Genomic DNA, 15,416 nt, shown 5'->3' with positions numbered 1-15,416 from the left:
TCCGCGGACTTCGGAGCGTTTCCGTGGATAATCAGATTTAGATTTGGAAAGCGACTGAACGGGAAAGGTATAAGCGTATATAAGAAGTCAGTGTAGCTTTATGATCATTGAGTAAGGTCGTGTACGGGCTATAATCCATGTGGAATAAGTCATCGCTTTGATTGAACCAAAACTATCCTCCGATATTAGCTTAGTAGGATCTAATCAACACCTCGTTTGTCAAGTCCCTTATATTGTTTACAATTACAACGAAGGCAAATTATGTGTTTTTGAACCACGAAGCCTATCGAAGCACTAAATATTATTACGATAATCTGGTGCCACAAATTGTTATTGATATCATTACTCGTTACTATTTATGGGGAGGAGTTGAAAAATGTATAAATAAGGAGGTTGTTATTTTCAGTCTAAAACTGTGTAATAATAATAATAATAATAATAATAATAATAATAATAATAATAATAATAATAATAATAATAAATAATAATAATAATAATAATAATAATAATAATAATAATAATAATAATAATAATAAAATAATAATATCAATAAAATAATAAAACAATAATAATAATAATAATAATAATAATAATAATAATAATAATAAATAATAATAATAATAATAATAATAATAATAATAATGATAATAATAATAATAATAATAATGATAATAATAATAATAATAATACTTTGGTGTCATAACGATTCAAATTCAACAAAGATTTCTGCTACATATCGATAAGGCAACTTAAGAGTTGTTATGTCAGCCGAATAGGCTCCTCAAACAATTTCGAATATGACTTCGTAATAGGTAATCTTTGACAACATAACTCTTCAGCCATTCGTAATTTATGCTTACTTGGTCTTTAAAAAACATTAACGTATTTTATCAATGGGATACAAATTATGAATTGAATACTATGGATGAGTGACAGCGGGCTCGAATAAAGACCTAATGTCGAATAGTTGAAAATGTGCACAGGGGTAGAAAAATGAATTCAGCGGATCTTTTTTGATTTTTTTTATCTGTCTATTCAAATCAAAAGCAGTTAACATAGTATAGTCAGTTACTTGATCTCAATCACAATAAATGTTTGATTCCGTTCAAAAACAGTAACTTGATACATTGACTATTCTCTCTAATTTTCGTATCGAATATCATTTTTTGCCACCTCTGCTTATGAATATCCCTTTTAAGTTGCTCTTTTTAATTTATGTTATAGTCGTTATTGACGTAGTTTGGTATGTTATTTGTCAAAATGATAGTCTCTATTGCTCTCGTTGGTGTCTGGAAAGAATAATGATACAATGGTATACATTGTCCCAATATTGGGTTGGTAAATTCTTTTTTTAGATGGCAAACACGCACACATGCTTCACACATATATTCGTTCACACATACATACATACATACATACATACATACATACATACATACATACATACATACATACATACATACATACATACATACATACATACATACATACATACATACATACATATACATACATACATACATACATACATACATACATACATACATACAAACGTACATACATGCGTATATACAAACGTACATCACACATACATATTTAGTTATTTAGTGATACGTATTTTTAATAGTGTGGTTAAAGCACAATGTATTCCCCGAAGTCAATGAAGAGAATAGAAAACCCATCGAAGCTACTCAATAAACATATACTTTGGTTATAAAAGGATCTATTTGCAGGTTCTTATAACCCAGTCAGTTTGAGCTCATTGATATAATGGAAATCTGAAAAAAAATTTGACGCAAGATATTGTCAATTACACAACGTTAAACTAGGCCCATAATTGTGTTCGGATGTTAGACCTGCATATTTGTACATGTCGATCTACGTCGTAATTTAACAGAAAAGAGAATCCCCGAGAAAGGTGGATCATGAATCACCATTTGATTGGACATGTATATTTCGGAACGAGATGACACTCAATTAAGAATTCTCAAGGTAGTGAGGAGAAAAATTGATTTTCACATTAGAGAGATTTTTAGGACTAATAACTAGAGCATTTATATAGCTCAATAACCACTAAACGCTTTACAAGGGGACCCTAGCCATCAGCAGCACTTAACATGAATGACGAGACATGACGCCTGTTAAGCGATATTGCAATGTTTTTCCCCGATGGAGACAACGCTGTTAACGGCCAGGTACACATTTTACACCTGAGTACAGTGAGAGAATGTGAGTAAAGAGTCTTTTCCAAGGATCAACTATGCGCCGCCCAGAGCTGATCTCAAACCCTGGACCTTCCGATTTGAAGGCGAGAGTCCAACTCCTACCACCAGACCACATAGCCGCATGGACTTATTACCAACTAATAATATGCATTCCGATTTTGATTCGGTTTAAATTTCATCCACAGACTTGACGGGCCTTTTCCCAGTGGTCTTCAATCTTGCCACTCGTGCCAGAATCAGCACCAATGCCACCTGTGGAGAGACTCAGCCAGAAGTCTTCTGCAAGCTGGTAGACCACATCCAGCTAATTCCTGCCGAGAACCTCCATTGCGATATATGTGATGCCCGGAGCAACATCCCCGAGCAACGTCATCCCATCCGAAATGCGGTGGACGGTAGTGAAAAATGGTGGCAGAGTCCTTCATTGGCGAATGGACCGGCTTATAATGAAGTCAGCATTACGTTGGATTTGGGTCAGGTAAGATAGAAATAATTTGCAAAACATCTTGTTAAACTGAGATGTTGCATTCTACTATATTATATAAAGAGTAGAGAGGCAACACTTTAGCATACAGGGAAACATTTTTTAAAAATCTCCTGCGAATGAAAAGTATGTCTTTTAATCTTATGCGAGTGAAATTATATTGGTACCTGCACTTATTATTCTTTCAAACTTGAGCTTTTATATAGCGCAATATCCACTTACTAAACGTGCTCAAAACGCTATACAAAGGGTCCCTGACCAACAACAACACGTAACATGTAAAAGGAGACATGACGCCTGTTAGACGATATTAAATTTTTTTTCCGACAGAGACAACGCTGTTAAAGGCCAGGTACTCATTTTACACCTGAATACGATGAGAGAATATGAGTAAAGATCTTTTTCTAAGGACTCAACTATGCGCCGAGTGAGGCTCGAACTCAGGACCTTCCGATCCGAAAGCCAGTGTCATACCACAAGACCACATAATTTGTCCGAATATTTAGCATGGTGAACCATTCGACATTCTATTGTATCTCATTGATCTTCTTTTTTACTCATAACATTTACAATGTTTTTTATTCAATAGAAACATTTTTGTAGAGCTTTTGCACTCTCCATATAATAATATTCAATTTGTAAGAGATAGATTGTTCTTTCCGAGCATCGAGACAAGTTCAAATGCTTACACAGCATTCTTCTAATTGCGCTTATGCTTCTACAAGGTGTGACATCATGGGGGAATCCGACGACCACGTTAAATAGTCGGATTTGTAATCGTCCTAATTTCAGTGATATATTGCGAGTTATTTCTCCTTCAAAACATTCTAACCCCCTGTCCTCACATCATTCCTGCCTTAACCCCTACCAAAAAGCCAAGGGGATGACCTCTCCTTGTGTCTCGTGTCTTCGAGGCAGTAATTTTCTTTCCTATATTATTTCACACCAGGTGGGCTGTCCAAATCCGGCCTTTTTATACCATTTTAATGTGGTCCACAACTCTCACCAGCCCATTATCCCCCATTGCACGAGTGCACTCGTCCCTCCTCCCGTTATTGTCTGAAGAGGAACCCAAGAAACCTTGGAATATATCAAGCTGTGGTTTTGTCTGCGGTCACTCTGACACCGTTTCTTTTATGACCATAATATTATGTTTACACGTTCACTTTTAAAATATTGTCACAAGGCATAGAGAATGCATCCAAGGCCACTGTGAAAGAACTACTACCGATCAATTTAATCCACATCATTTTCACAAAATCAAGACACAAGGTCAGCCTTATACTTGTACATCCGTATTCGCTATGCTGCTGTACTCTAAAAAAAAAACACATCATAAATCTCGTCCTTTAAATATCAATCGATTAAAATTACCCTATTCTTATCAAAAGCCCTGACACCTTCACTTGTAGAGAGGAAAAGTGGAAAGAACAATTGCATTCATTGCCTTTAAGTTGAAAACATTATTTGATAAATATTTGAAAATGTTCACCTCCGACCTTGTAAATGTGCACTGATTTTTTTTTCAGCTTCGATTGAAAAATTACGCGACTCAAATAAATATCTGCGAAGCACCTCTGCACCTGCTCTGTTCTAATTGTTAGGAACTCACAGGTACTGACGCAAAATAAATATCTGAAGAGGTGTTTGAAAATAATGCCGGAAACGCAGACAAAAAAATTGGAATTAATTAGAAACGAAAATAGATTAATTAATAGATAGACGAATAAATAAATAAATAAATAAATAAATAAATAAAGAAATAAATAAATAAATTAATTAATTAATTAAATAAATGAATGAATTAATGAAATAATGAATAAATAAATAAATGAGATTTGCAACCATTAAATTGGGCCACTTCTTGCGGGAAAAGGAGGGTGTCTTGTATTTTCCAATCATTTATGATTTTTTTAAAACCCTAAACAGAATTGGGTTGACATATTTGGTTTTTATTTTTTAAATAAAACAAAGAAACAATGAACACCCCCCCCCCCTTCCACACACACATATACACACTCACGCACTCACGCACTCACGCAACATTTTAGATGCCTAGCGTCAAACATATAACAAATCAAAAGTCAAACCTATCTTACCAGATTAATATTACCAACATATTTTTGTGGAGTCTTAATAACTTAGTAGAGCGCCCAACTCTTAAGCAAAGGGAGGTTGGTATCGGTCCGAGATTCAGCGAAGTTTTTTTCTGATCCCTTTGTTCAATCAGCAGTGACCAGGTAGCTGGGGACGTCTGATCTTGTTGAAAGTAATTTGTGGTAGAACAGCGTTCTTATAAAACGATAGCGCGCAATATTTATTGTATACTGGATGCCAAAGAAATCGGAATAAGATCCAACTGCATGAGACTTACAGCTCTATTTTTTAAGGCCTAATTTTTATGGGCACGTCCAATAATTTCCAGCATTGGGCGATAAGACCTTATATTAAAACCATAACAAGTTCACCAATATTGTGACATAATTTTAAATAAGCCTAGATATGATAATATTTCTTATTGTCTTCATTGTTTTCTTTTGTTGTGTTTTTATCTTTTAAGTTATCATTCATGACAGCAGTTTTTTTTTTAATTGAAGGGATTAAGCACGACAACAAATATATAAGAATTTTCCTCTTTGAGGAAGTATAGAACTGATATTTTAGACTATTAAACAGTATAATATGCCCTACGCTATCGAAATAGAAAATAACTGACAACCAAGCAGGCAACAAAGCAAATTGATAATATGGATTAGAATCAGAATTCCTGTTAAAGCACTGGCCAGGTTGGTTTATCTCAGCCAATAAATAACTTACAATCGCTCTCTCTCTCTCTCTCTCTCTCTCTCTCTCTCTCTCTCTCTCTCTCTCTCTCTCTCTCTCTTGCTCTCTCTCTCTCTCTATCTCTTTATCTATATATCTATCTATCTATCTATCTATCTATCTATCTATCTATCTATCTATCTATCTATCTATCTATCTATCTATCTATTTATCTATATTTCTATTTTCTATCTAGCTATCTCTATCTCTTTCTTTCTTCCTCATTCTTTCTTTATATATATATAAAATATATATATAATATATATATATATATATATATATATATATATATACAAACACACACACACACATTTTAATTGTTTCCTTTATATCTTCTGGGATAGAATACCCCTTTTCTTTAACACGAGAGAATGCATCGATTATTAAAAACCTCAAAACCTTCAGATTAGATTGTTGACGAGGGGTGTTTGTCAAAGTCTAGCAAGTCCCAATTTAAAAGATCAAAAGGCCCGTATTGATATCCAAGACGTTAATAACCACCCGACCTCGAGAATCATTTTCCGAACCGAATGCTCCTTTTCCGAGCTAACTGCCCGAATTAGACTCGATAGTGACCAAACTTTCCCCTCATAAAAACTTCAGACGGGTCATTTTATCCGGGTGGTACGATATTATGGTTTATGGTGGTTGTAACCCAAGCTATTGTGGCCGTGTTTTTGTGAATCAAGCACTCTTCATGCAGCCCTTACTGACCCAGATCGCTGTCTCCCTTTATTGTTTGTATTGGGGTGATTGCGCCACCTTTCGGTCGGGTGGGAGGACACAGGTAAACATTAACCAAAGTCAGACCTCGAAATCGGGAAATGTTGGAGTGGATGAGAATTATGTCACCCAACGACAATTGTTTTCTTTCACACTCATGGCAACTTTGTGTACTTAATGGAGTTAAGAACATCTTTTTGTGGTCCTCCATGCCACGCATAATTTCTTACAATACACCAACAAACTCTCTGTCCCGACAATGCTAACAAATATCCAGTTGTACTTAATTTTTTTGTGGCCCACATGACATACATAATTTCTTCCAGAATTTCAACAAACTATGTTCCGGCGTTTCTAACAAATAGACCGTTGTCTGTATTGAGAAAAAATAAACAATGAAAAGTGTCAGGAAAAACAAGCATTACCCCCACCCCTTCCCCATTCCTCTGCTGCCTGTGTAGAAAGAGAGAATCGCGATGTGATGTGAGCATCATCTATTTTAGAGATATAATTAGTCATGGTTGAAAAATAAAACCTCACCAGTTTGAGGTGACAATTTTTTTGCTTCATTCTTACTCAAACGACCAAGAATCAATTCTTAATTTCATCGTGTGTATTTTGAATCTTCTTGTTCACCCATATGCGATTGGGTAGTAAGGTCTAATTAAAATCTGGTAGAGAATAATGTTCAATATATCAATGCTCTGTCAAGTAATGGTTACTGTAAGTTTCACGCTATGAATGCGAGGATGAGCGTAGAATCACGGAGTCTTATGACTTATGACTAATGTACAAAGACCACTTTCGCGGTACAAGTCGCTTTCTCTTTTTATCCCTCAGACATCAAGTTCCCGATTAAGTGGTTTTTAAATTTTGTATTCCTACGTAACTGCACTATTTGGCTGTCACCCGTTATCAGTCAACTAGGCGCAAGGTTAGGAGACGCCCCTGGCTGTATTAGCTGACAATGTCAAAATTATCACTTATAATGAGGAAGTGGGGAGAGGCAAATGGTTTTTAGCACAAAGTAAAATAAGTATTATGCTATTTTCAATATTGAAATTTTGGTTAAGTTAGATTTTTTAAAAAGAAATTATTCAGAGCTGTATTATGAAGTTTATCCCGGTTTTCTATTAAATTTGAATGCTTGCTGCGCTTACTTGTTAGGACAATAGTACTTTCCACCAAATCTAACAGATCCAGCTACCCGCCAATCACTCATGGGTGTACATGATTTATAAAAAAAATTTAAACTGCACCCTGGATCGATATCGGCCCGCTAGCTTATGAAGTGGGTTACCTACCCCTGATCTATCTGGCTGCTTTAGCTTGAATGGACTTAAAACCAAAGCAAAAAAGAAAGTATGATTCCAGGAATGAGGCGATATCAAAACATGCCTGTCAGTGTGGATTGTTAATTTATTAAATTGATTATTGAAATCACAAATCACACGATTTGTCTAAAAGCTACGAAATGCAAGAGTTTTATATTGGCGGGTCTGTTTAGGTCCATTCATGTAACATTACAGCGGAGGTCCATTCTAAATTATTGAATATTATTATTCTATGTAAATTTAAGGCGTCTTTCATTGGTTTGGGAATGAAAGCTCAAACTTTCCTTTATTTTATCAAAGTCGAGTCAGCTTGGTAAGATGTCACCTTTTTAGTAAGACCTGATATTAACTTTTTTGAAAGCTTACCTGGAAAACTATTTGCATGGAATGTTTGCTATGGGGAAATAAAAGGGGAAGTCTTTAGTTTTACCCATTATCCGACATAACATAAACCCTTTAAATGTGTACCTATCAACCTTCAGTACAATTTTTTTTTAAATGTTATTCACATTATGTTGATTACTTATTATATATTTATATGTTCTGAAAGGGGGGGGGGGGTGTTATTTTGATTTGTTTGTTGGTTCGGTTGTTGTTAACCAACATTTTTGGGTTTTGTTTTGTTTTTTGTTTTTTCCTCATACTGTTAAGCATACCGGTAAGGCTAATTCTATTTCCAGCTGTATAATAAGGTCCATTGATTTATGAGATATTACCCAGCAATTATTTTGAGTCTCTAGGATATCGACGTATTTGGAGAAATATCTGTAAAAAAAATATTAAAAAATGAGCTTTTATATAGCGCAATATCCACTTAACGTGCTCAAAGCGCTTTACAAGGGGTCCCTGGTCAACAGCAACATTTAACATGTAGGACAAGACATGAGGCCTGTCAGGCGATATTACAATTTTTCGGACAAAGACAACGCTGTTAACGGCCAGGTACTCATTTTACACCTGAGTACGGTGAGAGAATGTGAGTAAAGAGTCTTTTCCAAGGACTCAACTATGCGTCGAGCGAGGCTCGAACCCAGGACCTTCCGATCCGAAAGCGAGTGTCATACCACTAGACCACATAGCCGCACTGTACTGTTTTCAAATGCACATAATGTTTAGCATTTAATAGTAAGGTCTTTTCTATACGTACTATACTTTATCTCTTTTTAAAAATATGTTTCAGATCTACCAAATCGCCTACCTCATTGTCAAAGCCGCCAACTCGCCACGTCCAGGAAATTGGATTTTGGAACGATCTTTGGACGGTGTGAATTACAAGCCTTGGCAGTACTTTGCCATGGGAGATCAGGAATGCCGGAACTTCTACGGTATCGAACCAACCCTTGGTGTTCCCACATCATTGGCTGATGATCAGGTCATTTGCACCTCTCGATATTCGGCACTGAACCCCTTGGAAAATGGAGAGGTAATAATATGTTGTATGACCTAGATAGTCCTGTTCTTATATCACGTTTTGGAAAAAAATACACGTAAAACAATTTCATAGGGATCAAAATGTGAATTGTTGTTGGCATTAAATTTCATTTTATGCAATTAATATGCTTTATCCGTCGGTGAATTGTTTAAATGAAGAATTATGGACAACATTTTGTTATCTTTTGGACGCAATGAACGAATACTCATTTCCAAAGTTCCATAGATTCACCAATATTGCATCAATAAATATATTTGTGGTTGCCCTTGAACAGGTCACCGTGGTTCAGTTGATAGAGTGTTTGATAAAAGAACTCGGTTCGGGTCTGAGGAGATTCGGCTTTTGTTGTTTTCTTTTTTTTCTACACCCCCCCCCCTCTCTCTCTCTCTCTCTCTCTCTCTCTCTCTCTCTCTCTCTCTCTCTCTCTGACCTTAAAAATGATAAATAACTTGATAAAAGATTTTTTTAAAATCAATATTTGAAATATGTAATGATAAATCTCTCCTATGATTTGCTTAAAACCCTTTGTGATCGACCATCATTCCGATTCAAACGATTGCCTGCGATTTGTAACTATGATCAGTAAATCACTACCAGAACCATGATGAAACTGGCTAGAAAGTGAGCAATGTTTCTAAAAGAACCGCGCACTACTTCATTTTAATTTTTTGAAGTGATAGAGACAATTTTGTTTGTTTGTTTGTTTCTGTTACTTTTTTTTCACTTTCTTTCAATTTTTGCTAATATTATTAAACTTAAGCAAGCATTGCTGCACAAGTAAAATACCATTTCAATTAAAATGTATTAAAAATCATATTTTGAATTAGTAATAACATCTTAGTTTCATCAACAAGCAGTCCGAAAACGTTATACCTACTTATGATTTCTACCCCCCACCCTTTCTCTCTCTCTCTCTCTCTCTCTCTCTCTCTCTCTCTCTCTCTCTCTCTCTCTCTCCCATCTCCCCCTCTCCAATTACCCACTAACCCGGCCCTCTTCGTGTCTTTTTATCTCTCATAAATAACACATCACCTCAGCATTGTGATTCAACTTATCGTAATAAATTTATGAATGAACTGTGGACCGATTACATTTTTTTCTAACGAAAAAAAAAAAAATATATATATATATATATATATGTGTGTGTGAATGTGTGTGTGTGTGTGTGTGAGTGTATCTGTGACTGTGTGAATGTGTGTGTGTGTGTGTGTGTGTATCTGTGACTGTGTGTGTGTGTGTGTATCTGTGACTGTGTTTATGTGTGTGTGTGTGTATAATACAACAAACATAAACGAACCATGACAAAATAGTGATACACGCCTGACTGACCTTGCAAACCCGAGTAATATGAAGATCACAGAGATACAATTTATTATCCAAATCTTTTATTCTTTTTTTTTTTTCGAAACTGCGACTCCAATTCTTTTAAAACTGATATAATTGAAAAGTACTACATCCCCTTAAATTTCATTCAGAATTTTTTACAGTCGTTAGGTCACGTTAGTGTGCGTGAACGAATATGAATTGAGAAGGCATCACAATATCGACGAAGAGGTGAAGCTGGGGGAGGGCTGAAAAGCACTGAATGGTTAGCGACAGAATTTAAACATGGGCTTTATTTTGATATAATATAGAATGTGTCTTGAAACAGTCTGGAGTAGTTTGTACTCAGGCCGGCATGTTAGAAATTATACATTTACAAGAATAAGAAAAACTGGTTGCTCAGTGGTTTCTTTTCCTTCTATTTATATATTATATGATATTATTATAGTTGATGGTGTCGCACAGACAAAACTGGACAGAGGTTGTAGCGTGGTTCTCGTCTCTAAAGAAGCTCTAATTTTCTTGGCTCATTATAGATAATCGTCGTACGACTGTCTCTTAGAAAATGAACTGATATTAATAAGTTGACTGCGGCATTCTGGAAAAACACTTATTTTAAAATTTGGCCAGAAAATCCGTCCTTCACAATCGTTTGGACACCCTTGAATCACTAGAGAAAATTTGAAGTTTCAAACACTCCTGGTATTGTTCTACAAAGCAAACAAGACAAATAAGTCATTAAATGAATGGCAAAAATAATATATCTCAATGATGAGAATGTGACTCAGCAGGCTTTGGAAGTCACATGCTCCGATTATTAAAAAAAACATATTTGGCATCTAAACCACCTCGACATGTCACCGTTTTGTTGCGATGGCTCACAAATGTTCAAAACCTTCTGTAAACTATTGCGTAAATTTATCAGTGCGTCAGATCGGGATGGTTGTATAAAAAGTAATTTTTATATTATCCCATCAAAAAAGGGCAATAACAAACGATACTATTTTTGAATTAATCACTGACGTCTGAGTATATTCACATTTCATTTATTGTGTTATTACTCTCTCAGCGGGGATTCCATTCAACATATTTAAATTTAAATGTCTCATGCTTTTAAAAAATATCTTTTTTCACATTTCTTTTTAATGATGAGGATAACATTATGGCTTCGTTGATATCCAATTTCAAGAGAATTTGATTTGCCAATACATCGTCGCTGTCATCTATTTCATTGAATACTTGGCTACAAATAGTTTGGTTATTAGATTACAAAGCGACTAAAATGTCTAGCTCTTAGTTATTCAAATCTTGCTAAATATAAGGAATTAAGAATGGTATGATAGGTATGAGATATTTAAATTTGCTTATCTTGAGTGAAAATGCGGTAGCAAACATGAATCACCTACATATTAAAAGATTAGATTCGACAAAACATTAATAAAGGCATTCAACATTATTTTCGGACTCCTGCTGTCATATATTATAGTAACTGGAGATTTGAATTATCAACAAAACAATTAATCCGATAAAATTGTCTGGTGCCTCTCGTCCCACTGTCAAGCAGAAATTATGATATTGAATGAACGAAGTTGGCGTCATTCATGTCTTTGTTGTTGTTTTTGCCATCCATGTTTATGAATAATTCTCACTAAACTGTATTAACAAAACTATAAACGTTTAAGGTCACACACAGTTTTGTGTGTTGGTCCGTTATATTTCCGAATGGCAATGTTGTGAGTTCTTTAGCCAAGCGCACGGCATCTATAGAGAAAGATCGGGACTGACACAGAAGGCCAGGGTGTGTGGGTGAGGGGGAAAAAAACCCAAAAAGGGGGTGGGGGGGGGGAGGAATTCAGCTGGTGGGTCCTCACGACTATTTACTAACTTTTACACCTTTTTGCATTATGAAATTATATACAAATGTCATTAATCGGATTGTATTGCATTATCCTTCTCATTTAATAAAAACACTCGTTAACAAGCTATAACTTTTTCATATATTATTATATTCATATTATGTCTAAATGTGCTTCCATCATTAATATAAAGAAATGGCTGTACCTGTACTTGTGCACATAGGCTCAGCCTATTATATTAGGTAGGAAAATAAATTAAGGAAGGGATGCGGGTGAAAGAGTGGAAAGTGAAATACTTAGAAAAGTAGAGGTTAAAGCTATTTAAATTCAGTTGTTTGGGGATGAATATTCAAACCAAATCATATTAGAGATTTGAAAGCTAATATAACACGAATATACCTCTCCGTCTTTTGTACAGTGTTTTCAACGCAAATCTATTTCGTGTCCTCTTGTTTACCTTCAAAGCCTACTTCTCATGCAGACAGGTGGTAAAAAGTAAAAGCACGCACACAGAGTAGAGACAAGAATGTTGACACAGACTTCTAGTACTGTTGACATTGAAGGTGTAAGGGAGATAACTGATAAATCTCTTCTGTTGGATTTGGGACAAAGGAGTTAACTTACGATTTTTTGGTTGGTATAGTCTGTTTTTGTCAGAAATTATGTGGGATCAGGAAATGAACTTTTATTTGAAAACTTGATGAATTGTCAATTTATTTAGATTGATTGATGGATGTTTGAAATGTGTGTCAAGTGCGCCATGCATGTTTAAATAGCCACCTACCAAACCAGTAAAAAGCTACCAAACCGGATTATGGTTATTTGAATTTTGGGCTCAAATGTTTTAATAGTTCCCATTGGTAAACTAGCTACGTTAACACATATCCAGTAATTGCAACGATGGATTCTTCGTTTCTTTGTCCTTCTTTGTTTAACACCATTGAACATAAAGTTCAAAAGTTAAGATTTCAACTTAAAAGAAGAAGAAGATGGTGATGATGATGATGATGATGATGATGATGATGATGATGATGATGATGATGATGATGATGATGATGATCATGATGATGATGTCTCAGATTTGAGAGTTTTTGCCAAGATGAAAGCCATGTAAAACGATTGATATTTGAAGGACGAGTTTTCTGGCCAAATTTTTAAATACGGAAGTAAGTGAGCAGTATATGAAAACTCTAAAACTTGTAGACATATAATTGACCACTACCACAAGCACCACCACAACCACCACCACCACCACCACCATCATCATCATCATCAATCAGCTTCGGCAATCATCAACATCATCACCACCACCACCGCTACCACCACCACTACCACCACAACCATCAATATTTGACATAATATTCTCTTCTTCTTCAGATATTTGTTTCTTTGGTCAATGGAAGACCGGGTGTATTTCAACCCAGTCCAGTTTTATTGGTAAGTTTTTCTTTGAAAAAAATAGAAAAGAATGGGCTGTGGTCTATAAAAACGCATGATTTTATTATACAGAACAATATCCACCAAATGTTCCCAAAGCCAAAAGCAAAACTAAACATGTAAGACCGGGCAAGACGCCTATAAGGAGATACAACATTCGATGGGGACAACGCTATTGTCAGCCGGTAGTCATTTTAGACCCGAATATGGTGAGAAAATGTGAGTAAAGTGCACTTTCCAAGAACTCAACTATGGGACGAAAGCCGAGTGTTATAAAATGTAAAATAAAGGGAGTAAAAATGACTCTTATCATCAATGTGGTCTTGTGTTATGACAGTCGCTTTCGGACCAAAAAGTCCAGAGTTCGAGTCGCGCTTTGAGCGGCGCATAGTTAAGTCCTTAGAAAAGCTCTAAAATCACATTCTCTCACCATAATCAGGTGCAAGAAGAAAACTGTGTGCTTAAAAGGCGTCATGTCTCGTTCTACGTGTTACGTGTTACGCGTGTAACTGTTGGTCACTGACTCTTTGTAAAGCGCTTTGAGCACGTTTAATGGATATTGCGCTATATAAAAGCTCAAGTTTATTATTATTTTGTGAAATACTCTTAAACCAATGGAAAATATGTCCATTACGACAATTTTTAAACCAGGCCCATAACCGCGTTGGATTATCAGGCCTCTAAATATATATAACTAGCTTGGGGCCCTTGAAAAACGCTTTGAGCAAGTTAGTGGATATTGCACTTTATAAATTCTCAAGTTCTTTTTACTACAAGTCCGGGCAATTTTGAAACATAGGCTACAAGAATATGGATAAGAAGCCCGTCTCAAATGACAATAACAACAGTTGTAACCTAGTGAAGGGTTCAGGCGCACACTGCTCATAAACAGTAAGGGGTAAAAAAATCAAAGGGAAAAAATATGAAAAGTCGTTTTGAAATAGTAGACTCGGCGGGTTTTGTATACTGGCAAACATCGGTTTATTTCATTTATCTACCATTTTGAGATTGGGGCGGGGGAGGGTGTGAAGGAAGTAAAGTCACCTGGTCTTTTTGGTCATTAGATTAAGTAAATATTAAAGTAGTTCTTCAGAGCCGAAGACCCTCCGAGCCGTGGATTATCCCGTTTTCTATAACGTGAAACGGACAATAGCATTTGCTTGCTACTCTTCGGATATGACGCTAGTCCATCGCAAAGTACTTTCCTCCAGTTCTAACAGACCCATCTACCCATTTACTGCTGGGTGGACTGAGGGGTCGTGAAAAAAATCTCGACTGCACCCCGGGATCGAGCTTCGTCCCTTTGCGTGTGAGCATCTGAGCTACCGGGGCCCCCTTTAGTCATTAGATGCTCACACACATTTATGTAATATGAAAGCAGTCTATTTTCATTAGTTGAGATATGGTATGTTGGGAAAATAATTTGTTGTCATTGTTGAATGGAGAATTATTGAAAGGAATAGTAAATAAGGCTTTTTTGACAGCCAGGTTTGATTTTATACCCACGGAATAACGTTGCCAGAGATAACTCTCTTGCAGATTATTGAAGAAATAACATAATTTTTTTGAACAAACACTCATATTATGAATTTAATACATTATGCAAGGATTGTTAATTATAATTATTAAACCCAGTTATTGTTTGTTTGCAGGAATTCACATCGGCCAAGTTCATCCGTCTAAGGTTCCAAAAGATTCGAACGCTCCATGCAGATCTAATGTCCTTTAGAGGAATGGATCCTGACCAAAGGGATACCTCTGTTACAAGACGGGTAAATG

At 35.7% G+C, this 15,416-nt stretch overlaps 1 protein-coding gene across 6 annotated transcripts in view; it reads left to right on the top strand.

Annotated features, from left to right (window-relative positions):
* LOC144961097 (laminin subunit alpha-2-like) overlaps positions 1-15,416 on the top strand; it is a 180,041-nt gene that overhangs the window by 63,406 nt on the left and 101,219 nt on the right. For all 6 annotated transcript variants that reach the window (XM_078894427.1, XM_078894434.1, XM_078894439.1 and 3 more), the window contains exons 2-5: positions 2,411-2,703; positions 8,770-9,012; positions 13,578-13,637; positions 15,290-15,409. In XM_078894427.1, the coding sequence (XP_078750553.1) occupies positions 2,411-2,703; positions 8,770-9,012; positions 13,578-13,637; positions 15,290-15,409 (716 nt within the window). The remainder of the gene's footprint in view (positions 1-2,410; positions 2,704-8,769; positions 9,013-13,577; positions 13,638-15,289; positions 15,410-15,416) is intronic.

This window comes from Berghia stephanieae, chromosome 1 (assembly GCF_034508935.2).
Source record: "Berghia stephanieae isolate SIO BIC M18660-M18661 chromosome 1, UCSD_Bste_1.3, whole genome shotgun sequence".
NCBI classification, from domain to species: Eukaryota; Metazoa; Mollusca; class Gastropoda; order Nudibranchia; family Aeolidiidae; genus Berghia; species Berghia stephanieae.
Note: the sequence above shows the minus strand (reverse complement) of the source record. Positions and strands in the feature narration are given on the sequence as shown.